Below are 26,270 nucleotides of genomic sequence, written 5' to 3'. Positions count from 1 at the left end.
CTACATAGTACATCAAGGCTCTCTTAACGTCAAGGGTGTGGAGCATCCGCTCCGCCAGCGTCTCTGGGTTCTGGAAAAACACCGGCAACTCAATTGTCTGGTTTATATGGAATTGAGTTACAACCTTGGGTAAGAATTTAGGGTTAGTGCGGAGCACAACCCTGTTAGCATGTACCTGGATGAAAGGTTCTTGGATGGTGAGCGCCTGCAGCTCGCTAACCCTCCGTAGCGATGTGATTGCTACTAAGAACGCAACCTTCCAAGTTAGAAACTGAAGCTCACAAGAGTGCAGTGGCTCGAAGGGAGGACCCATCAGTCTTGTAAGAACCACATTGAGGTTCCATTCTGGAGCTGGTGGGGTCCTTGGCGGAATGACTCTCTTGAGTCCTTCCAAAAAAGCCTTGATAGCAGGGACCTTAAAGAGCGACAGGTGTTGCCTATTCTGGAGGTATGCTGCCATAGCAGACAGGTGAATGCGGATGGAAGAGTACGCCAAATTGCATTGATACAGGTGGAACAGGTAACAAATGATGTTTTGAATGGAAGCATCTAGCGGGTCAATATTGTGGTTAACACAGTAGATGACAAACCTCTTCCATTTAGCCGCATAACAAGCTCTAGTAGTGGGCTTCCTTGCCTCTCGAATGATGTCCATGCAATCGGGAGGAAGATTGAGGTAGCCAAACTCTAGGACTTCAGGAGCCAGATCGCCAGGTTGAGCTGTTGCGGGTCTGGGTGCTGAATGTCGCCATGGCTCTGCGTCAGAAGGCTGGGAGTGAGATGAAGCCTTTGATGCGGTACCACGGAGAGTTCCAGAAACGTGGTGTACCATGGTTGGCGAGCCCACGTTGGAGCAACCAGGATGAGAGTCATCGAGTGCTGCCTGAGCTTGCGTGCCACCAGCGGTATCAGCGGTGCTGGGGGAAAAGCGTACGCAAATCTGCCTGACCAGTTCATCCACATCGCATTGCCCTGTGACTGCGGGTGTGGGAACCTGGCGGCGAAGCTTTGGCATTTTGCGTTCTCCTTTGTGGCGAACAGGTCTATCTCTGGATGACCCCACTTTTGGAAGTACGGTTGGAGTACTGATGGATGTATCTCCCACTCGTGCATTTGATGGCTGTGCCTGCTGAGCAGATCCGCCATCTGATTGTCCTTGCCCGGGAGATGCTCTGCCATGAGGAAGATGTTCCTCTGAATGGCCCACTTCCACATGCTCTGAGCCAGATGAGACAGCTGTGGAGAGTGTGTGCCTCCCTGCTTCTGAATGTAGTACATGGCCGTCATGTTGTCCGTCCGGATCAACACGACTTTGTTGCACAGATGTACTTTGAACGCCTTTAAGGCCATGAAGACTGCCATCAGTTCCAACACATTGATGTGCATCTTCCTTTGCTGTAGTGTCCATAGTCCCTGCACTGTGTACTGGAGTACATGCGCTCCCCATCCCTGGAGAGAGGCGTCCGTCGTCAGGATAATCTGTGGCACAGGCTCTTGGAATGGTCGGCCCTTGCAAAGGTTTTATGGATTCCACCAATGCAGAGAGTTGTATGCCCGACCGCTCACCAACACTAGGTCTGTCAGTTGCCCATGAGCCTGAGTCCACTGACGTGCTAGGCACTCCTGGAGCGGACGCATATGTAGTCTCGCGTGCGGGACAATGGAGATGCAGGAGGCCATCATGCCTATCAACTGCATGAACACCTTCGCTGGAAGCGAGTGTTGGGGTCTGAATCGTTGGATCAGCGCCTGGATACTGGCGATTCTCACTGAATTTGGCTGCGCAGTGGCTGCCAGAGTGTTGATTGTCGCGCCCAGATACTGTCGCACGTGGGCGGGCTGGAGATGGGACTTTGGGTAGTTCAGAGAGAATCCCAGATCGTGCAGGAGATGAATGGTGCGTGACACATGGTCGACGCACTGTTGTTCTGTCTTTGCATGAATGAGCCAGTCGTCCAGGTAGGGGTAGACGTGGACGTTCTGGCGACGGAGTTGCGCCGCCACAGTCGCTAGACACTTTGTAAATACCCTTGGCGCCGTGGTGACCCCGAACGGCAGAACCCTGAACTGGTAATGCTGGTCTTGAATCGTGAATCTGAGATACTTCCTGTGGGAAGGATGCAGGGGGATATGAAAATATGCATCTTTCAGATCCAGCGTAGCCAGGAAGTCCCCCTGCTGAAGCAGAGGACGCACTTGCTGTAACGTGAGCATATGGAAGTGCTCCGAGAGAATGTACCAGTTGAGGGGCCTGAGGTCCAGGATGGGCCTGAGGGATCCGTCCTTTTTGGGGATTAGAAAATACAGGGAGTAAACCCCTGTACCCCTTTCCTGCAATGGAACGAGCTCTATTGCCCCTTTTTGCAGCATGACTAGAACTTCCTGCTGCAACAAGGTCAAGTGCTCGCCGGACATAGGACGGCTCCTTGGGGGTATGTTTGGTGGAATGGAAGTAAGTTCCAGACAGTAACCGTACTGGATAAGAGACTTGACCCACCTGTCCGTGGTGATGGATTTCCACGCGGGCAGGAACTGCTGGAGTCTCCCCCCGACCGGTGTTGTATGGTCGGGGGGCAGTGACAAGACGTCACTGCTTGTTGGCGGTGGTGGACCTGGAGCTGTTGTTTCCACGTCCCCTGCCCTTGACGTTATTGCCTCTGTAGCCACCGCTACCCTTGTTGTTGTATGAGGTTTGGGTGTTACTTTTGTAATACTGTGTGGACTGCGATGCCTGACCCCTTGAGGTGCCTCTGGAATTGGAGCGGCGAAAGGAACCACTCCGAAACTGTTGAGACTGGAGGGCCCCCATAGACTTGGCAGTGTCTGTATCTTTTTTCATTTTTTCCAGCGTCGCATCCACCTCAGGGCCAAACAGGTGGTCAGGATTAACTGTTTGGTTCAGTATTGTCGTTTGAATATCGGGCTTGAACCCTGAAATTCTAAGCCAAGCATGCCGTCTAAGCAACACACTGGTGTTGATTGCCCTGGAGGCTGTATCGGCCACATCCAGCGCACATTTTATGGATGCATTTGTGATGAGCTTTCCTTCCTGAATCAGCATTTCTCCTGCCTCCTTGTACTGGTCAGGTAAGTGTTGCAGTAGTGATTCTAAGGTGTCATAATGAGCCCTATCATAGCGTGCAAGTAGGGCCTGTGTGTTTGAGATTCTCCAAATATTAGCTGCCCGTGCAGCAATTCGTTTCCCTGAGGCCTCGAAGATTTTGGACTCTTTGTCTGGGGGAGGAGCGTCACCAGTGGTCTGCGAGTTCGCCCTCTTCCGAGCGTTGGATACAACCAACGAGTCCAGTGGCAAGTGTCCCTTGATGTATGTTGGATCCGAGGGCGCTGCCTTATATTTTTTGTCAATGCGAGGGTTGATGACACGCGCCCGGGTGGGCTCCTTGAAGACCTCCGTTGTGTGTTTTAGCACCCCCTTAAGCATTGGCAGAGTTTTGACTGACTTTTCGGCTACTGAGAAAGTGTCGAATAAAAAGTCCACATCCACAGGGTCTGAGTGCAGCTCGACATCGTGGTTAGCCGCAGCTCTCTCGATTAGAGCGTTGAAGGCCGCCGAGTCCTCCGTCGGTGATGTCTTGGCCGCAAAAAGCTGCGTGTCCTGGCCCGACTGCGGGTCATCTGGGTCGCCTCCGGCCGACCAAGGTTCGTGTTCCTCCTCCGGATCCGAGTACGCCGGGTAGTTGTACTCGACGTCCTCATCATCAGCATCGCCTGCGGTGGAACGCGTTGGCGAGTGTTGTAGGGCTTGTGGAGTCATAGGCTCTATCGGGGCCGAAGACCCCGCAGAGTCCCTCTTATTCTTGAGAGGGATCCGAAAATGTTCCAACACCGGCTCTGTGGTGATTTTCCTCTTGAGGAGAGACAGTTTTCCAGTATTGGCGTCGATGATGACCTCCCGACGCTCCTCTTCAGCCAGTGGCTGGAGCCGAAGCTTCGACACCACCAAGGCTGCTTTTGGTGTCAAGACCTCCTTCGAGGGCCCGCCCTGTTTCGGCGCGAAAGCCTTCGGCGTCGACTTTGGCGGCAGGGTAAAGCGGATAGGCGTTTGCGCCTTCGCAGGCTTCGGCGTGTGCTTAGGCGCCACGTCGTCCGAATCGGGAACCACATCGTCCTTCCGTATCCGCTGCAGGGATTATGCTACCTTCTTAGTTAAGGCCGGAGAGGGCTTGACCGGCTCGAGCGATCTCCCCGAGTCGGGAGTCGGTTCGATGAAAGGCACCTTCTTCGGGGCCGACACCTCACGCGCCTCGTCTCCAAGGGCCGGCGCCGGCTGAGCCCGGGTTGCGGCGTCGCCCTGACGCTTCTTCGGAGCCGTCTTCGGGTCTTCGACCCCGACCGTCTTCGGCGCCGACGCAGCCGCGTCAGACAACTTCGCCTTCGGCGTCGACCCCGATGTTTTCGGGTCGGCCATTTTGGCGCGGCTCTTCAAGTCGGCCATTTTGAATTGTTTGGAAGTTGACGCCTCCAGAACCTTCTGCACCACCGCAACTTTCACTTTCGGTTTTGAAACCAAGGAAGCGTGACCCGATGGCTTCACTTTCGTTTTCTTGTACGGGAGTGTCGCCTTAGAAATGTCCGTGACCGGGCCCGGAGGCGGGGCTGCTGGACTTATAACAAGGTCTTGGGTAAGGCCCGAAGGCGATCCCTCGACCTGGGCCGCATGAAGGGGATTGACCCCCGAGTCTGGTTGGGGATGCTCCTCCTCCGAGCTATCCCCTACGGTGGCAATAGCCCGATCGTCGTCCCCTACCTCGTCGGCGACTTCGTCAAAGTCCTCATCACCTGCGTCGTAGGCATCCCCTTCGGACGCGGGACTAGAGTCCGAAACTTGTACGTCGTCGTCGTCTCCAACAGATTCTTCGAATATGTTGTCTGGTGGGGGCGCCGTGGTAGCCGATAACTTGGCCTGGAGCCTAGCGGCCCGACGAATCTTGAGAGTTTTCTTGCACCGGAATTTCGAACACGCCATGCAGCTGTCTTCGTCATGGTCCGGTGACAAGCATTTGTTGCACACGGGGTGCACGTCGAGGTGTGGATATTTGGAGTTACACACCGGACACTTCTTGAACGGAGTCCGCTCCATAGCAGAAGTGTAGTGTAGGCCTGTCCGCGCCGAGAGCACGCGGAAGGGTAGCAAGAGTTCGGAGCTGAGAGTCAGACAAGAACCCGAACGAAACTATACCGACGCTCAGCCTAAAGACCTTTTGGTCTCGAGTAGAAAAGTTGAACAACTATCGGTTCCGACAGAGGGAACCGAAACACATCCGAACCCAATGGCGGAAAAAAACAATCTGGGGATGGAGGCGATGCCCATGCGCACTGTAGTCCAGGGGAGGAGCCACCTATCTCGTGATACTTCGAAGACTCTTCCAGGACAACAATGTGCAATCATCCGGACCCAACACTAGGCGGCGATCTATGCACAGATATGAATTCAGCAGCCCACATGCCTCGAACACCATATTTGTATGTGACAAAGAGGATCTAGAGGAAGAGGGCCCTGGGTTCCTAGATATCTGTAAAAAGGAATTGAGCTTTACATGAAGCTCCCAGAGGAGCTCAGCATTTGCCCAGGTGCTTCACGGTCTAGCGTGATGACGGCTTTTGACAGAGCTCCATGAAACAACACCTCTAATCAAATCTTTCCCACTCTGGTAACTGTCTGGGCGGATCTGCTCTGGTGTTAGTTGGCTTGTCAATCATAGCACACAGCCTCAGGGGTCTGTGGCACCTTCTCATCAAGAATACTCACATAAAAGGGGTCTTCATGAAGCACGTCTTTTACGAGAGAGAAGCAAGGGTACTGCAGAATGGATACGAGTGCAGACAGCGCGAACAGAAGACCATAGAGCTTCCCAAAGTGTGCAAGAGGAAATCTGAGGGAGGAATCAAATGAAATGGACAATGTCACCAAAACAGTAACTTCACACTGAGAATGCCCACTCCACAAACAACTCAACAAGGTCACACCTCCACATATAATCTCACCTGGTCACACCTCACCACACACCCCCACCTGGTCACACCTCATCACACAACCCCACCTGGTCACACCTTCACACACAAACCCACCTGGTCACACCTCCACACACAACCACACTTGGTCACACTGCCACACAACCCCACCTGGTCACACCTCCACACACAACCCCACATGGTCACACCTCCACACACAATCCCATGAGGTCCCACCTCCACACACAACCCCACCTGGTCACACCTCCACACACAACCACACCTGGTCACACAATCCCTCCTGATCACAACTCCACACACAACCCCACCTGGTCACACCTCCACACACAATCCCACGAGGTCCCAACTCCACACACAACCCCACCTGGTCACACCTCCACACACAACCCTACCTGGTCACACCTCCAGACACAATCCCACAAGGTACCAACTCCACACACAACCCCACCTGGTCACACCTCCACACACAACCCCACCTGGTCACACCTCCAGACACAACCCCACGAGGTCCCAACTCCACACACAACCCCACCTGGTCACACCTTCACACACAACCCAACCTGGTCACACCTCCACACACAATCCCACGAGGTCCCACCTCCACACACAACCCCACCTGGTCACACCTCCACACACAACCCCACCTGGTCACACCTCCACACACAATCCCACGTGGTCCCAACTCCACACACAACCCCACCTGGTTACACCTCCACACACAACCACATCTAGTCACACCTCCACATAGAACGACACCTGGTCACACCTCCACACACAACCCCACATGGTCACACCTCCACACACAACCCCACCTGGTCACACATCCACATTCAACACTGTTGGAATGGAAATGTTTTAGCTGAATTCTTCATGCATTACATGTCTTGAGTTAGCATTCGCAGCACCATTTTGTATTCAGCCGCCATTTTCAGCCATTTTGATCGAAACTAACTTCTTTCTTACTCTGTCTGCCTCAGCAGAAAGCAGCTGCAATATTTTCTTTCTTGTTTGTCTCCAAGGTTAAGCTTCGCTCTGCTGATGAATAGACTGTTTTTGTCATCGCCTGCTTTTCTCGCTAGATAGACCTTCTCCCACCCTTAGAGCGGGGGTACAGGCAGAGTAACCTTGACGCTGAGATGGCATTTACCCGGTCCCAGGATTGCAACCCATCCTTCTGTATCTCTTTTGTTCACTAGCTACCACCTGGAAATTTCCAGTCTGGGCGTGTCCTTAGTGATTCTGAAGATGTACATTATGTGTTGTCATGTTGGCGGGGGTCAGTCCCTCAGATTTGTTTGAACTCCACTGGCACAGCCACGAGCAACGACGCTTTAAATATATTCTTTTAACCTAATGCTGAATAATTGTGTGCTAGATACTCTGCGCATTATCTGAAATTACCTGAACCAGTCCGGGCAGCGTTTCAAAGCGCCGGCTGCATCGATCCTTGACACGCCACTCCAGGCGAAACCTCGGACACGCCCACTAATTAGGCCACGCCCACCGGGCATCACATTTAAGCGCGAGAAACCAGCGCTCTCATAGATTTGTTTGAACTCCACTGGCACAGCCACGAGCAACGACGCTATGTTTTAAATATATTCTTTTAACCTAATGCTGAATAATTGTGTGCTAGATACTCTGCGCATTATCTGAAATTACCTGAACCAGTCCGGGCAGCGTTTCAAAGCGCCGGCTGCATCGATCCTTGACACGCCACTCCAGGCGAGACCTCGGACACGCCCACTAATTAGGCCACGCCCACCGGGCATCACATTTAAGCGCGAGAAACCAGCGCTCTCATAGATTTGTTTGAACTCCACTGGCACAGCCACGAGCAACGACGCTATGTTTTTAAATATATTCTTTTAACCTAATGCTGAATAATTGTGTGCTAGATACTCTGCGCATTATCTGAAATTACCTGAACCAGTCCGGGCAGCGTTTCAAAGCGCCGGCTGCATCGATCCTTGACACGCCACTCCAGGCGAGACCTCGGACACGCCCACTAATTAGGCCACGCCCACCGGGCATCACATTTAAGCGCGAGAAACCAGCGCTCTCATAGATTTGTTTGAACTCCACTGGCACAGCCACGAGCAACGACGCTATGTTTTAAATATATTCTTTTAACCTAATGCTGAATAATTGTGTGCTAGATACTCTGCGCATTATCTGAAATTACCTGAACCAGTCCGGGCAGCGTTTCAAAGCGCCGGCTGCATCGATCCTTGACACGCCACTCCAGGCGAGACCTCGGACACGCCCACTAATTAGGCCACGCCCACCTTGTACGCCTATATCATGTGTTGCCACCGGAAGCGCAGCGGACGAGCGCAGCGGGAGCGCCGTTTGCGCGCCGAAGGCGCGCCTAAGGCAAGCCCGTCTGCGCCCGTCCGCGCCAGGACAGAGCCCAGGGCCCGACCCCCTGCCCAAAAAGACACAGACAACAAACCCAGAAAATACTCATCACAGGAGATTCTGTCTTTAAGACACAGCGCAACATGACCACCAATAGACCTAAAGAAGGAAGGTAAGCAATGTCCCTGCTGCCCTCAAACATTTGAATTCACTTCAATAAAAAATATTAACAAAGCTCAAACACAATGTAATATAGAGAATATCAAGAACCTTACAATCAAGGCAGGACTGATAAATGCCAGATCAATGGTTAAACATAATACCCATATTGCATATATGATCGAAAATCGAGAAATCGATGTATTATTTATAACTGAAACCTGGGCAGACGAGGCATCAGACGCCGATATATCTTTGGCAATACCTGAAAGATACTCGTTTTTCAGAGCAGACAGAAATATTAAACGGGGGGGAGGATTAGCGATTATAGCTAAAGAAAATTTCAGAGTCAAGAGCTCTGAAAAAGGAAGTCATCCTGACTGTGAGACCATGACATTCCAAATTCAGATCACTAACAACTACACTTTTAATGGACTACTAATTTACAAACCTCCAAATGCCAAAAGACCGCTCATTGAATTATTAAGTCCATTCCTAGAATCTAGTGTTACGAACCCAGACTATACAATCCTGGGAGATTTCAACTTACATCTCGAGAAAGCCTCAGACCCCAAGGTAAATGCCTTTAAAGATGCAATGGCCAATTTTGACCTAAATCAAAAAGTCCATCTAGATACGCATGTAGCTGGACATACACTAGATGGTATCTTCACTTCATGTCAAAAACTAACGAAGGTAGAAGTCCACCCAATCGCCTGGACAGACCATAAATTGGTCTCTTTCCAACTAGAAATTACAGAGGAGTTGAGGAAACCAAACAAAGGTCAAAAAAGAGCCACCTACCCTGACTGGTCTAAAGTCAACCCCCACATGCTGGTAGAGACATTGAAGGCTTCATACCCAATTCTGGATAGCGACTGTAACACAGCCTGTACGCAATTTAATGACTGGCTTAAAACAGCAATCCAGACTTCAGTACCTCAAAAAAGAGTGACATTTAAAAGAAAATCCCCCTCGCAACCCTGGTACTCAGACGCCTTGAAGACACAAAAACAGACCTGCAGAAGAGCAGAGAAAAAGTGGAGAACACATTATGACCCCAAACTAAGAGAAAACTATAAAAATGAATTGGCTACTTACAAAAATATGACTAGGGCAGAAAAAAGCAAATTCTTTGTAGAGAAAATAAATGCATCAAAAAACTCAAGCAAAGACCTATTTGCAGTAGTCAAAAAACTTGCTAAAATTGAAAATAACAAACCCGAAGATATATCTTCTGACTTCTGCAATACACTAGGTCAATTCTTTGTAAGTAAAATGACATCAGTCTATGAGCTGTTTAAAAATAATCAAGTAGAAAAAACTACCTTAGACCCCATCATTGAGACAAAGCTAATCAACCCACCCATCGGCCCACCATCTTTTCAATGGACCCTACCAACAGTGGAACAAATTAGTAAAGAAATGATGGCAACTAACTCAGGCAGCCCCTTAGACCCTTGCCCACCCAAGGTGATGCAGAGCTGCTCAGAACGAATAGGACTGGTACTACAAAAATTGTTTGCTATAATTCTAGACACTAACACATTTCCAAATGATTGGAAAACTATATCAAACAGGCCACTCCTGAAGAAACCCAACTTGGACTGTGAGGTTCCTAGCAACTATAGACCCATAGCTAGGATCCCTTTTGCTGCAAAAGTATTAGAAAAATTACTAAATAAACAGCTATCCCGATATCTATTGGACAATAATTGGCTCGACCATTCCCAATTCGGATTCCGTGAAGGGCACGGCACAGAGACAGCTCTCCTCACGGCAGTTGAAGAGCTTAGGAAAGTATTGGACAACGGGGAGAAGGCCGCCTTGGTATTGTTGGATCTCTCGGCGGCCTTCGATACGGTCAGCCACGAGATTCTAATAAACCGCATCAGAGAAGTTAGAGCAAGTGAATCTACATGTAATCTCATCAAATCATACCTGAAGGATAGAAAGTTCACAGTGGAAGTAGGAAACTCAAAATCCGACTCCTTTGAGGTACCATGTGGTGTTCCACAGGGCTCATCATTAAGCCCAACGCTTTTTAACTTGTACGTGGCCCCCCTTGCAGAAGTAATAAGGGAAAATGGCTTCACGCCAATCTCGTACGCAGACGATACCCAAATCGTCATATCCATAGATAAAGACACAAAGTTAACAGCGGACAAATTCCAACGTTGCATGGTAAAAGTTAGCCATTGGATGCAACAAAATTGCCTTAAACTCAATGGAGAAAAGAGTGAGGTAATGTTTCTGGGAGGTAACTCAGACATCTGGTCCCCAGACTGGTGGCCCGACAAGCTAGGAACACGTCCAGATCCCTCGGAGAAAGTGAAAAATTTGGGATTCATGATAGACACCAAGCTAGCACACGAAGCCCAAGTAAACAAACTTGCATCTTCGTTTTGGTTAATATTAAAAATGATAAAAAAAATACTACCATATCTGCCTCAAGATGCACGCAAAACGGTAGTCACAGCGCTAGCTTTATCCCGTCTGGACTACGGAAATGCACTGTATGCAGGAGCCAGAATAAAAATCATAGATAAGATGCAGCGCCTGCAAAATGCTGCAGCAAGACTGATCCTGGATATACCAAAGTTTCAGTCCGTCAGCCACAAATTAGCTTCACTTCATTGGCTTCCAGTTGCCAAAAGAGTCAAATTTAAATCACTATGTTTGACCTATAAGGCCCTCCAGGGCAAAGGACCTCTCTTCATAAAAACGCAGTTGAGGAAATACGAACCATCCAGACTACTAAGATCTGGCAAACAAAAACTGATAGCAATACCTAAGTTCAAACGAGTGAACTGGGGGGGAAGAAGTTTCTTCGTCCACGCAGCAAGGACATGGAATCAACTTCCATTAGATATAAAAAAACAGCCCATCCTTGGACCTGTTCAGAAAGCAAATTAAAACATGGTTGTTCACTGCATAAACCTAAGACCAGTTCAGGACTATAGACATATCATAGCGCCAAGACGCCTCCGGGCATTCGCGCGCTTTAGAAATAGATAAATCAAATCAATCAAATCAAGCAGCAATCTAGGGAGGCTGGTCACACCGGACCCCACTCGGGTGTACCTCTACTAAATACCTTTGGTTTGTAGTCTCTACTGTCTAGCCGACTCTTCATTTGTGAGGAAGGCACGAGTGACCCGGGTGGCCCTAATCGGGTCACTTCCTTCAACCCCACCTGGTCACAACCCCACCTGGTCACACCTCCACACACAACCCTACCTGGTCACATCCCCACACACAACCCCACCTGGTCACATCCCCACACACAACCCCACCTGGTCGCAGCTCCACACACAACCTCACCTAGTAACACTTCCACACACAATCCCACCACCTCCACACACAACCCTACCTGGTCACACCTCCTCACACAACCCCACCTGGTCACACCTCCTCACACCTCCTCACACAACCCCACCTGGTCACACCTCCTCACACAACCCCACCTGGACACACCTCCTCACACAACCCCACCTAGACACACCTCCATACACAGCCCAACCTGGTCACACCTCCACACACAGCCCCACCTGACCACACCTACACACACAAACCCTACCTGGAAACACCTCCAGACAACCCCACCTGGTCACACCTCCCCACACAGCACTACCTGGCCACACCTCCCCACACATCACTAGATACGTGAGATCTGTTTGAACAGGGGGCTGTGTAGGAAGGCGGATATCTGACTGGTGGAGAGGTGTGGCTCACTGGTTAGAGGCGGCAGACCCGAGTGCAGAGAACGGCCCGGGACCAGGGTTCGATTCCCGACGCGGCAGGGTCTTGGACCAGGATCAGCGGACTGATAATTCTCGCATCGGTGCCTACTCCGACCAGGGAGCACACTCGGCAACTCTGGGCATTAGCTTGCCTCATCTCCACAACGGCCCCACACAAACGCCGGGGATGCCTGGTTTCACCTTGGAGACCCCCAGGAGGGACTATCTCACAGGGAAAGCCAGGACGGGTTCCCCAGCGGTCTATAGCGCTACGAGGCCTCCGGGTAGCAGTGCGCTTTACAAGACACAACAATTTTTTTTTTTTTTTTTTTTTTTTTTTTTTTACTATGGTTGCCCCCAACTTTTTGCCTGGTGTTTTGCTGGTTTTCGACTTAGTTGGCCTGGGATCCTGCTATTCAGGACCCCAGGCTTCCTGCTCTCTCTGTTAAAATGGACTCCATGTACCTTAGGTGCATATCTAATTGGATACTGGGTCACCTTATCAGCCCCTGTACAGTGTACCTTAGGTACCCAGGGCATAGGTGCACCCAGGGCCTACCAGGGGCTGCAGCATGTATTATGCCACCCCTGGCTGGCCATCCAAATCTGACACAACTGGCTGATCAATCAGCTGGGGCAAGGTGGTGTAATCACCCTTTGCTTTAGATATAGTATACCTATATCTAACCCTAAAATGGACACATATCCTCCTATCAGTCACTCCTATGGCAGGCCTTATCAATCCTGAAGGCAGAGTGCTTGGAATTATGTGAGATGGTACTCTAGCATGAGCTGAGCCTGTCTGCAGCTTTCGGAACCAAGTCCTTTAGCTGTTTCCATGATAACGCTATACCATATACTCTTAAGTGCATTATAATCCTCGTGGTTATTGCTAACTTTGGTATAGCATTATGAAACATGTCGAGTAAGGTGTCATACGAATTGGAATACTACCCCCTCGCCAATTCTGGCGACGGGGGTAGCATTCCACCCTTCTAGAGGGACACGACATGTATGTAACTGTGAACCCCGGTTAAAGTTAACTCGAGCCTCAGCATCACAAAATGGATGCTGCCACCACAGACACAAGTCTGACCTCCTGCTTCTGGGAGTCCTTCCAGCGAGGGAGGCTTGGACAAAGGGTTTCCTGCCTTGGGAGGTGCTAGCACCACCCCAGACAGGATTTTGTGTATTGGGTAGGACAGGGCTGAAAGGAATGAGACATGCCTGGGGCACACAAGGTGTCCCTGTGCATACACCGGTCTAAACCAATTCCTGGGGCTCTCCAGCCCCAGCTCTGGCGCAAGACCGGACAAAGGATAGGGGATGTAACCACCCCCCTTCCTGGTCCCACCCATAGGAGGGACCATTCGTAGTACAGCCCCCTTTAGCCGGATAAAGGTAGGAGCTGGCCCCATCCCAAATTAGATTATCCTGAACAACTTTACAAGAAGAAACTCTGAACTTCGACGTTCTGCTCCCCAGAAGACTGAAGAATCTCCCTTGTGGGCAAGGAGTGTCCACCCTGCAACTGCAGGCACCATCAAGCGTCCAGCGGCTTCACTTTGTCGTCTTCCCTCGAGGATCCAGACTTCAGAGCCCGACGAGACCCGGATTCCCAGACCTCTCCGACCTCTACCTCCATCTGCAGCACAGCTGAGATCCATGGGTGCGACGAGACACGTGGGACCGGCCATCTTGAAAGAAACTGCACTTCGCTTCCAGCACGACTTCTGAGGTAACCTCGACGAAGTGCTTTGGGGATTGAGAAGCCCCAGCCCCGAGCAGCTTCCGCACCGAAGATCAGCCCTCCAGCCTCCACAAGATGTGCGTGGGGCTCTTCTGCTTGCCTGCTGCTCGACGGGTTGTCTGGTCACTTGCCAGCTGGCTAGTGACCTCCTATACGACGAACCTTGAAATCTTCACTGCTGGTCTGGTTGCTCCAGACTGGCCCTTGCTCCCTTCCAAAAGAGGAGCACCCCGGACCCTCCTGGTCCACACCAGACGCCGTTTCCACTCACCGCGTGGGTTGCCTTTGCCAAGGCCTGTTGACTCCAAATCCGGATCCGACACCGCCGACAGCGAGAGCCTGCGTGGGACAGCTCGTGCCTCCATCCTGGTCGTCGAAGACACCTCCTGGTCCACGTGGCTGCAGAGACAAGCATCCACTCTTCACCTGATCGCGACGAAGACAACTGGTTCCTTCCTGGTTCCACTCCAGTCACTGGCTAGTGACTTTGAACATTGTCCCCTCTACTTTCAGGTCCTCCACTTCACCGATCCACCCTTGGGTCGCAACGGACATCTTCCTCCTGGTCGCCTGCAGCATCTTTCTTCAAGGCTCCATAGACTTCGACGCGGAAACCTGACACACTTTGACACCTATGCACCCGCAGCCCGTGGGTGAGGTAACACAAGCATTTCGGTGCTCAAGGGTAGCCTGACTCTCCTAGTGTCCAGTTCCATTGTCGTTTTAGTCCTAACTAGTCAGGATTGTCCGTACTCACCTTTTTCTTAAACTGTACTGTCCATAGACGTTGTTACGCATCTCGCGTGTGAGTTCACACTCTGCACACGCCTTACTTACCTAAAGTTAGGGTAGCGTGGTCCCAGCGATCCTACAGCCTCTGGACAGCTCCATTCCTTCTATCGACTTTCACATTCCACTTACTTAGTATATGGTTTGTCGTGCCCCTAGGGCACCATTGTAATTTGTGCAACTTAAACGTATTTTTCCTAAGAGATTGTCATGTGCTTAGCCCTCTGACCTCATAAAGAGTTCAGAGGTGTATGTTAGTTAATACATATATATTGTTTATTTTCATAATAACCTGTGTGGTGTCCTTTCACTTGGTATTCAAGGGGTTATATGTGGTAAAACAGCTGGCTTCACATGCCAAAAGAGTTTAGCCTAAAGACTGCTTTGTCCATGCTACCGTTAGGATAGCTGGTCTATAAGGTTGACTTTACAACCAATCACCATAAGGGTTGTTTGGACTGATACAAGGTGATCACTAGAATTAGTGAGCATCATATATCAGGCCAACTTCTCACATTGGTGTGCAGCGGTTGGTATTTGAGCTTGCTGTTGTTTTTACCAAATATAATCTTGAGATATCATTTGAAAGATCACATAAGGTACCATAGGTACATATAACAAGCTTAGAAATACTCTGAGTTCTACTGAACCAGCTGTTGTAGTAGAAAGGGAGTAGCACACCCTGACTACAGCTCTAAGCAAGGGAGCAGTAGGAAAACCCATAGTGTAGGTAAGTGCATCACTTACACCTCACTAGAAAAGCAGGTCTATCACAGGAGAGAACACAGTGGCTCCCCTTGGTGATATTGACCCTCCACAGGTCATGTCAAGATATGCAGCCCTCAGCTTCCAGGAGATGAGACAATTGTGTACCTCCAGGAAACTGAAACAGGGTTCTAACCCTACCCTTCCTTTTCTGATAGGTCTCTTAGAGACATTTGATGCCAGAGGGGGTTCTAATCCAGGCCCCTCTGACCTCACAGATGGGAACATACCCCCAGTAGAGGAGGACTCTAATCTCCCTGAAACTGAAGCAGCGGAGGAAGATGGAGACTCATCTGATGGAGAGGTAGACAATGGTCAGGGAGTCAGCAGACTTACCAGGGCCAACTTAAGCAGGCATGAGAATGGAACTGGGGGAGCCCCAGGCCCATCCTCAGGCAGGCTTAACCTTGGGAATAAACAAGTTAGGTCTCACTCCAGAGGCTCTAACAGATCTATTCACACCCATGTATCTCAGGCATCTTCTCAGAGAGGGATGACATCCCCTCAGAGAAGAGAGCATGAAGCTAAGATGAGGGAAGTCCATCTGAGGATTGAGAGGGAAGAACTTGCCCTTTCCAAAGAGAGACTTGCCTTTGCCAGAGAGCAGAAATTGAGTGGGGCAGACCTCACTGGTGGCAGCATTATCCCTAGAGATAAAGACAGGAGTTTTGATACTAGACACCTGAGTAAAATAGTGCCCCCCTTTAAGCAAGGGGATGACATCCACAAATGGATGACTGCTCTGGAGAGGGCCTGCACTGCACAGTGCATCCCCCAGAGTCAGTGGGCAGCTATATTGTGGCTCTCTGTGACGGAGTCCCGGCGTCTTCCCCCCCCCCAGGATTCTTTCCCCCTGTGTCTCTACCTCATCCCGGGGACGTCCACACGAACTCTGGCCAGCCGATCCCTCGGGTCCGCCCCCGAGACGGAAAAGTAACATTGACCCACAGTTCCCCGCCTCTCTTTTCAATACAGGAGCCAATCACGGACCTGCACATACCGGAAGCACTACGCCGTGAACCCGGAAGTCCCGCCACGGAAAGAGCGTCAGAACAGGTGAAAAGCATCCCGGATAATGGAAGCAGGGTCGGAGAATCGTGGCAGGATACTCAGGCTGGAGACAGAGGAGAGGAGCCAACCGAAGCAGACGAGTGGTCGGAGGAGTGGTGGAACCCTTAAGGAGGAAGCTGAAGAGCGGCCGTAGCTCACCTGGAGAGCTACGGCAGACCGCGTGAGTACCTGTAAACCGCCCCTGGAGCGCGTTAGGTGCTCTCTGTATATATTGTATATAATCTCTATCTTTGTAGGCACGAAGCACTTAAAGTTAACACTGTAACATATTGTATAGCATTTATCACCGAGCACGGCCCGACTTCCCCAACACGCCCCGTACACCCTTGCGGTCTCGCTATCTTGGTCCTGGTCTATCGTCCCTCTTTCCCCTTCCCTCACGAACTTCCGCTCCGCCCTTTCACCTCCCGGTATTGGTAGTGGCACATTTGCCGAGTCGCGGTTCGGACTAACGGTCCTTTTCTCTCTTCTTGCCCTCCGAGGTATCTCCACGTCCCACGACGACCTTCTACCCGGCAAGAACCCTCCGGAGAGAGCTACACATCAGAGACGCCGGATCCGAACACCAGGAGCCCTTGGCGTGACTTCTTGTATGACTGTTGTACTGCGAATAAACTACCTTAAAAATAGCACACTATCTCCGGCCTCCTCGCCTGATTTACCGGCCCGCGGGCACCCCACGACCACATCTGGTGTCAGAAGTGGGATCAGCCGGTAGCATGGAGGCCGGTATGAAGAGGATGGCCGAGTCCCAGGAGCAGCTGGGCAAACTCATGGAACAATTCTTGAAAACTGCCGAAGACGACAGGAGTCAACTCCATGATGTCCTGAAAGGTCATGGAACAGTACAGGAACAAGCTTTGGGGAAATTGACTGATGTCCTGGGACAACCCAGACCCACGACCTCTCTACCGTCCGTGGTGTTACAGAAATATGTCCCCGGTGAAGACCCCGATTACTTTTTTACCAATTTTGAGAGGTTGTCCCAAGCAGCTAACTGGCCTGTGGATCGATGGGGCCAGTATTTGGGTCCCTTGCTTACAGGAGACCTACAGGCCGCATACCAGCAGGCCAACATCCAAGGCACCACCCCGTATCTGGACATAAAGAAGTGCATCCTTGAACGTCTGGGCGTAGACGATGATACGTATAGGATGAAGCTCAGACAGACCAAGGAAGGGCCCCAAGAAAATCCTCGAGCGCTGTCCTTCCGGATCAGAGATCTTGTCAACCGGTGGCTTAAACCGGAGGCTTCCACGAAAGAGGACATCATCGAAAAAATCTGTCTGGAACAGTTCCTAAACTCCCTTCATCCCGCCACGCAGAGATGGGTACGGCAACACACTCGGCTCACCCTGGAGACTGCTGTCGAAATTGCCTGTGCGTACGGACGGGCTCAAGACCTACAACGTGGTAAGGATGAAGCTACCCACAGGCCACACCCCTCCAACACCAACCGATTCTCAAGGCCACCTCAACCCCGAAGACAAGAACCGGCTCCTCTCTTGCCCTCCCCGATACTATACCGTCCACCCAACCCTGGACCGCAATGCTACCATTGTGGAAACTACGGCCACATAGCCCGTATGTGTCCCCAAAAGGAAGTACCTATGGAAATCGGAATGGTACGGAACTATGTCTGTAACACACCTGGGGCTGCTCCCCCTCCGTTTCATTGTCCCGTGCACATAGACGGACAGGAAGTTATGGCCCTCGCAGACTCAGGGTGCCGTCAAAGCGTCCTTCGTCCACAGGACTTGGGTCTCCACCAGAAGACCCCAACGGGGGCAGTGGCCATTCAGTGCGTGCACGGCGACACTAAACGGTATCCCACCACCCGGGTTCGGGTGCAGCATCCCGGAGATACAGGAACCGACCTCACGGTTGGACTCATACCAGCCTTACCAGAACAGGCAATCCTGGGGAGCGACTACCCAGGTCTCCCGACGTTGCTCCAGGACACGACGGACTCCCTGGCCCAGTGGTGGAAAGAGGTCCCCTACCCTCAGACACCGACCGGAAGCTCGGTGGAACCGAAACCCCACAAAAGTAAGAGACAGAAAAGACAGGAGAAGATGTCATACGCCTCTGCATATCCAGTTGACGTGGAGGAGCACCCATGGCAGACGGACCAGGAGTTCCGCGGGGCTCAACAGGAGGATCCGCTCCTACTGGAAGCCTGGGGAAGGGCCCTAGAAAACGAAGACCCTACACAAGTAGGTCCTTATTTCTTTAAGAAAAGGGGTTTGCTGTACAGAAAGGGGGGCCCACAACAAAACCCTCAATTGTTGATTCCTAGCCCCTTCAGAGACAAAGTCCTTTTCCTGGCCCACAGCCACCTGTTGGGAGGACATTTTGGCGATGAAAAGACTAGCCAAGCCGTCCTTGACCGGTTTTACTGGCCAGGTATACATCAGCACATAAAAACCTATTGCCGTGAGTGCGCTATTTGTCAAAAGAACAGTCGGTACAGACCTCCTCGGGTACCCCTGTGTCCCTTGCCTCTCATCGACATACCATTCAGTCGGGTGGGAATGGACATTATAGGGCCCCTATTGCCCTCCCGCAGTGGTTGCCGATATGCCCTTGTCATCGTGGACTATGCCACGCGTTTCCCGGAAGCCTTTCCACTACGCCAGCCCACAGCCCAAAATATCGCCAAGGCGCTTATCACTCTATTTTCCCGTGTAGGCTTCCCCCGTGAGATCCTTACGGATCAGGGCACACCCTTCGTTTCTGCCCTGATGAAGCAGGTCTGCTCAAGGCTAGGGATCAAGCAAATCAGGACTTCAGCCTACCACCCCCAGACCGACGGCTTGGTCGAACGCTACAATGCCACCTTGAAGCAGACGCTAAAGAAGATGTTGGGACTGGAGGCTAAGCGGTGGGAGGAGCTCCTCCCGCTGGCCCTTTTTGCCATCCGGTGTAAACCCCAGAGGAGTACCGGCTACTCCCCATACGAGCTGCTCTATGGAAGGCCCCCTCGTACCCTGCTGGAGATGGCACAGGAAGCCTGGGAGGCTGACCCGGACCGCACACGCCCTTTGCCTGAGTATGTCAACAACCTGAAGACCCATCTAGCCCAGATCCGAGATATAGTAAAACAAAACATGGAAAAAGCGCAAGACAACCAGAAAAGGCAGTACGATAAGGGCACCAAAACCAGGACATTTTCCGTTGGAGATCTGGTCCTCCTAATGATGCCCTCATCTGACCACAAACTCCTCGGACAGTGGCAAGGACCCTGAGCCGTCCTACGGCAGGTGACCCCGGTCACTTATGAGATCGAGCTCGACCCCACTAAAGATATGTCCCAGATCTACCACGTGAACCATCTGAAGAAATGGGAGGGACCCCGTCCTGTCCTGGTCGGAGACAGTCACCAGGTTCCCTGTTCCTTTGCTCCCTGTCTAGACCCTGCCCTGACCCCGGAGCAGATACATACCCTCCGTACAGCCCTGTCCCCCATACAGAATGTGTTCTCTCCATACCCCGGTAGAACCACCGTCACCAAACACGCAATAGAGACTGAACCAGGGAAAGTAGTACGGTTGCGTCCTTACCGTGTCCCTGAAGCACGAAGGGCTGTCATAAGAAGAGAAATCGAGGACATGTTAAAGATGGGAATCATCGAGCCATCGATCAGTGAGTGGAACTCCCCGATCGTTCTCGTTCCGAAACCTGACGGGTCTGTCAGGTTTTGTATTGACTTTCGCGAAGTAAACAAAGTGTCCAGATTCGACACATACCCCTTGCCGAGAGTCGACGAAATGGTCGAACGGATAGGGAAGGCCAGGTACATCTCCACCCTCGACCTCTGCAAGGGCTATTGGCAGATTCCCCTCCGAGACCAAGATAAGAAAAAGACCGCCTTCTCCACCCCGGAGGGGTTGTTTCAATTTATTGTTATGCCTTTTGGACTCCACGGGGCCCCCGCCACCTTCCAACGGGCGATGAACCAGGTCCTGAGGCCGCACACGGAGTATGCAGGAGCTTATCTCGATGACATTGTCATCTACAGCGACAGCTGGGAACAACACCTGATCCACTTACATGACGTTGTTTCTTCCTTGGGCTCCTTTGGCTTTTCCATTAACCCCGCCAAAACAACCCTGGCGGCCCAAACCGTCCAGTACCTGGGGTTCCTGTTGGGCGAAGGTATGATCAGACCTCAGAGGTCCAAAACCGAAGCCATAGAGAACCTTCCCTTCCCGAGAACAAAGAAAGATCTCCGTGCATTTCTCGGGCTCCTCGGTTATTACCGGAGGTTCGTGCCTAACTTCTCTCAAAGAGCCGCGCCTCTCACAGATCTTCTCAAAAAGGCTACCAACACCGAACAGGCCCTGAAGCATCCTACCCCCCTCCTATGGCAGGCGTTTTCTGACCTGAAGGGAGCCCTAACCTCCAGTCCGGTTCTAGTGAGTCCAGACTACGCACGACCCTTCATTCTCCAGACAGACGCCTCCGACCAGGGATTTGGGGCGGTTCTGTCTCAAAAGGACGAACAAGGGAACGAGAAACCCATACTTTATCTTAGTCGAAAACTGTTCCCCAGGGAACTGAACTATGCTGTGGTTGAGAAGGAGGCCCTTGCCATCAAGTGGGCTATCGAAACCTTAAGATATTACCTGGAGGGCCGTGACTTCACAATCTATACCGACCATGCCCCCTTGGAGTGGATGGCCCGGAATAAAGGACACAACGACCGGGTCCTCCGCTGGTTCCTTTCTCTCCAACCCTTCCACTTCCGTACCCAACATCGAAAAGGGTCGGAACAAGGAAATGCTGATTTTCTATCCCGGTACCCCCTCTCGCCCTCTCCTGCCCGTACAAGAAGGACAGCTAGGGGAAGGGTATGTGACGGAGTCCCGGCGTCTTCCCCCCCCCCAGGATTCTTTCCCCCTGTGTCTCTACCTCATCCCGGGGACGTCCACACAAACTCTGGCCAGCCGATCCCTCGGGTCCGCCCCCGAGACGGAAAAGTAACATTGACCCACAGTTCCCCGCCTCTCTTTTCAATACAGGAGCCAATCACGGACCTGCACATACCGGAAGCACTACGCCGTGAACCCGGAAGTCCCGCCACGGAAAGAGCGTCAGAACAGGTGAAAAGCATCCCGGATAATGGAAGCAGGGTCGGAGAATCGTGGCAGGATACTCAGGCTGGAGACAGAGGAGAGGAGCCAACCGAAGCAGACGAGTGGTCGGAGGAGTGGTGGAACCCTTAAGGAGGAAGCTGAAGAGCGGCCGTAGCTCACCTGGAGAGCTACGGCAGACCGCGTGAGTACCTGTAAACCGCCCCTGGAGCGCGTTAGGTGCTCTCTGTATATATTGTATATAATCTCTATCTTTGTAGGCACGAAGCACTTAAAGTTAACACTGTAACATATTGTATAGCATTTATCACCGAGCACGGCCCGACTTCCCCAACACGCCCCGTACACCCTTGCGGTCTCGCTATCTTGGTCCTGGTCTATCGTCCCTCTTTCCCCTTCCCTCACGAACTTCCGCTCCGCCCTTTCACCTCCCGGTATTGGTAGTGGCACATTTGCCGAGTCGCGGTTCGGACTAACGGTCCTTTTCTCTCTTCTTGCCCTCCGAGGTATCTCCACGTCCCACGACGACCTTCTACCCGGCAAGAACCCTCCGGAGAGAGCTACACATCAGAGACGCCGGATCCGAACACCAGGAGCCCTTGGCGTGACTTCTTGTATGACTGTTGTACTGCGAATAAACTACCTTAAAAATAGCACACTATCTCCGGCCTCCTCGCCTGATTTACCGGCCCGCGGGCACCCCACGACCACACTCTCCTTTGAAGGTAAAGGTAGAGATAAGCTCCTTACTACTAGAGCTGAGGATGCTAACAATTACCAAGTCCTGAAGAATACACTGATTGATGGGTTTGGCTTAACAACTGAGCAGTACAGGTTGCTGTTCAGAGACACCCAGAAAATTCAGTCTCAGGATTGGACTGACTTTGTTGATTGTGCCACTAAGGCTTTGGAAGGCTGGCTACTGGGAAGTAAGGTTACTGATTTCACAGGATTGTATAATCTAATTATGAGAGAGCAAGTCTTAAATAATTGTCAGAACCAGTTATTACACCAGCACCTGGTAGACTCTGATCTGACCTCTCCACAAGAATTGGGTAAGAGGGCAGACAAATGGGTCAGAACCAGGATTAGGCCTAAGAACCAAGGTGGTGACCAAAGGAAGGAATCAACCAAGCCTCAAGAGAAGGGTGGGAATACATCTACAGATCAAACTACATCAGGGCCCCAATAATCCTCTGAAGGGGGTGGGTCCCAGAATCCTTCCAATACCCAAAAGAAACCTTATTGCCATACCTGCAAACATGTAGGCCATTGGAAAACGGACAGCAGTTGCCCAAGGGCCAACAACAATAAGGAGAATATACCCCCAAGTAATACTCCCAAGCCTCCTGTTACTACTAGTAGTAATCCCCCAGGTGGTGGGAGTGCCCCCATGAATTTGGGTGGGTTTACTTTGGGAGCTCCTGGGGACTCTGGCCTAACCAGGTCCCCTGACTTAGATACTCTTGTCTGTGAAGATGGCATGGGGTTTGCCAACTTCACTGCTTGTCCCAACACTTTGAGCAAGTACAGACAGGAGCCCCACATCAATGGTCTGAAAGTTGAGGCCTATAGAGATACAGGGGCTAGCCTCACCATGGTGGCTGAGAGCATCGTCCCCTCAAGGCAACTTGTACCTGGAGCCACATACCAGGTGACCAACATTGATGGAGGGCAGAAAGATCATCCCATGGCAGTGGTAAATCTCAGCTGGGAAGGTGTCACTAGCCCCAAGAGAGTGGCAGTGTCATCAAACTTGCCTGTAGATTGCCTACTGGGGAATGATTTAGAGATCTCAGCCTGGGCTGAGGTGGAGCAAGAAATCCATTCTAAAATGGTAAACCTCCCTGGAAAGGTTAGGGGGGCTGTGATGGCCACAGCCCCAGTCCAAACAGATTCCTTCCCTGAACAGGTTGGCAAGGCTGTGATGGTAACAGCCCATACCCAAACTGAGTCCCCTCCTGAAAAGGTTGGTGGGGTTGTGATGGCCACAGCCCAAACTCAGACAGATAATAGTGTTGTGAAGTCTGAAACTATGGATCACTCCACTCAAACAGAGAGCATTGAGGAGGAAGAGAAATCTCCCTCCCACCAGACTTTAGGAAAGGATCAGCCTCCTCAGGGAACTTATCTGACCCCTTGTGAAGAAACTGCCCCAGAGGTAGTCAGGCCTAGCCTGGCAGAACCCCTGATGTCAGTGGACCCTTCCAAGGTGGGACCCAGTCTGGAGCAGGTAACCTGCCCCTCTCTACCCTGCCTCAGTCAGCCCAGGGCTGTAGAGGTCAGGAAGGCCAGTGGTGGACCCCAAAGGGCCCCCTGTCCAAAAGAACTCCCCAATCAGCAGATTAAGGGCACTGAAGCTAGCAGTCCTAGCCAAGTGCAAATAAAACAAACTCCTGAGGGATCCCCCTTAAACTTAGTTAGGGACCTCCCACAGATGGACACTGTTGGGCACAGCCAAACTTGGGACCTAAGGGCCCCAGACCTGACCTGTCCCTCCAGTAAGCCAAACAGAGGGACCCAGCCTCCAGCTTTAGGTAGCCAGAGGTTGACCCTGAGAGCCCAACACAACTCAGTCATGGAAAGAAAGGCATATATGGTGGCTGGTGATTGGAGGAAGTTGAGCCCAACAGTAGTGGAGCCTCACTTCTGTACTCCATCTCAGCACCAGCCTTTTACTTTGCCAAAACACACCACAGATAGAGATTCCCTATGGTGGAGACCCTCAGATACCCTTAGGGTGAGGGATTGCTTAGTGGACCATGAGATAGGGGGTAACCATGCCAGTGCTGGTACTTTCTTATATGGCCACTTAGGCAATATAGGCTTACCTGGTCAAGGATAGCCTTATCTCCTTTCGTTTGGGGGGGTGGGGGGTTATGTAGGAAGGTGGATATCTGACTATGGTTGCCCCCAACTTTTTGCCTGGTGTTTTGCTGGTTTTCGACTTAGTTGGCCTGGGATCCTGCTATTCAGGACCCCAGGCTTCCTGCTCTCTCTGTTAAAATGGACTCCATGTACCTTAGGTGCATATCTAATTGGATACTGGGTCACCTTATCAGCCCCTGTACAGTGTACCTTAGGTACCCAGGGCATATGTGCACCCAGGGCCTACCAGGGGCTGCAGCATGTATTATGCCACCCCCGGCTGGCCATCCAAATCTGACACAACTGGCTGATCAATCAGCTGGGGCAAGGTGGTGTAATCACCCTTTGCTTTAGATATAGTATACCTATATCAAACCCTAAAATGGACATATCCTCCTATCAGTCACTCCTATGGCAGGCCTTATCAATCCTGAAGGCAGGGTGCTTGGAATTATGTGAGATGGTGCTCTAGCATGAGCTGAGCCTGTCTGCAGCTTTCGGAACCAAGTCCTTTAGCTGTTTCCATGATAACGCTATACCATATACTCTTAAGTGCATTATAATCCTCGCGGTTATTGCTAACTTTGGTATAGCATTATCAAAACATGTCGAGTAAGGTGTCATACGAAATGGAATACTACCCCCTCGCCAATTCTGGCGACGGGGGCAGCATTCCACCCTTCTAGAGGGACACGACATGTATGTAACTGTGAACCCCGGTTAAAGTTAACTCGAGCCTCAGCATCACAAAATGGATGCTGCCACCACAGACACAAGTCTGACCTCCTGCTGCTGGGAGTCCTTCCAGCAAGGGAGGCTTGGAGAAAGGGTTTCCTGCCTTGGGAGGTGCTAGCACCACCCCAGACAGGATTTTGTGTATTGGGTAGGACAGGGCTGAAAGGAATGAGACATGCCTGGGGCACACAAGGTGTCCCTGTGCATACACCGGTCTAAACCAGTTCCTGGGGCTCTCCAGCCCCAGCTCTGGCGCAAGACCGGACAAAGGATAGGGGATGTAACCACCCCCCTTCCTGGTCCCACCCATAGGAGGGACCTAGTCGTAGTACAGCCTCCTTTAGCCGGATAAAGGTAGGAGCTGGTCCCATTCCAAATTAGATTATCCTGAACAACTTTACAAGAAGAAACTCTGGACTTCGACGTTCTGCTCCACAGAAGACTGAAGAATCTCCCTTGTGCGCAAGGAGTGTCCACCCTGCAACTGCAGGCACCATCAAGCGTCCAGCGGCTTCACTTTGTCGTCTTCCCTCGAGGATCCAGACTTCAGAGCCCGACGAGACCCGGATTCCCAGACCTCTCCGACCTCTACCTACATCTGCAGGTCAGCTGAGACCCGTGGGTGCGACGAGACACGTGGGACCGGCCATCTTGAAAGAAACTGCACTTCGCTTCCAGCACGACTTCTGAGGTAACCTCGACGAAGTGCTTTGAGGATTGAGAAGCCCCAGCCCCGAGGAGCTCCGGCACCGAAGATCAGCCCTCCAGCCTCCACGAGATCTGCGTGGGGCCCTTCTGCTTGCCTGCTGCTCGACGCGTTGTCTGGTCACTTGCCGTCTGGCGACCTCCTAGACGACGAACCTTGAAATCTTCACTGCTGGTCTGGTTGCTCCAGACTGGCCCTTGTTCCCTTCCAAAAGAGGAGCACACCGGACCCTC

At 51.6% G+C, this 26,270-nt stretch overlaps 1 protein-coding gene across 1 annotated transcript in view; it reads right to left on the bottom strand.

Moving 5' to 3' along the window:
* Positions 1 to 26,270, bottom strand: part of LOC147736606 (equilibrative nucleobase transporter 1-like) — a 767,478-nt gene that overhangs the window by 47,775 nt on the left and 693,433 nt on the right. The window contains exon 11 of the mRNA XM_086953784.1: positions 5,771 to 5,894. Within this exon, the coding sequence (XP_086809910.1) occupies positions 5,771 to 5,894 (124 nt within the window). The remainder of the gene's footprint in view (positions 1 to 5,770; positions 5,895 to 26,270) is intronic.

This window comes from Lissotriton vulgaris, chromosome 1_2, assembly GCF_964263255.1.
Source record: "Lissotriton vulgaris chromosome 1_2, aLisVul1.2, whole genome shotgun sequence".
Classification (NCBI taxonomy): Eukaryota; Metazoa; Chordata; class Amphibia; order Caudata; family Salamandridae; genus Lissotriton; species Lissotriton vulgaris.
Note: the sequence above shows the minus strand (reverse complement) of the source record. Positions and strands in the feature narration are given on the sequence as shown.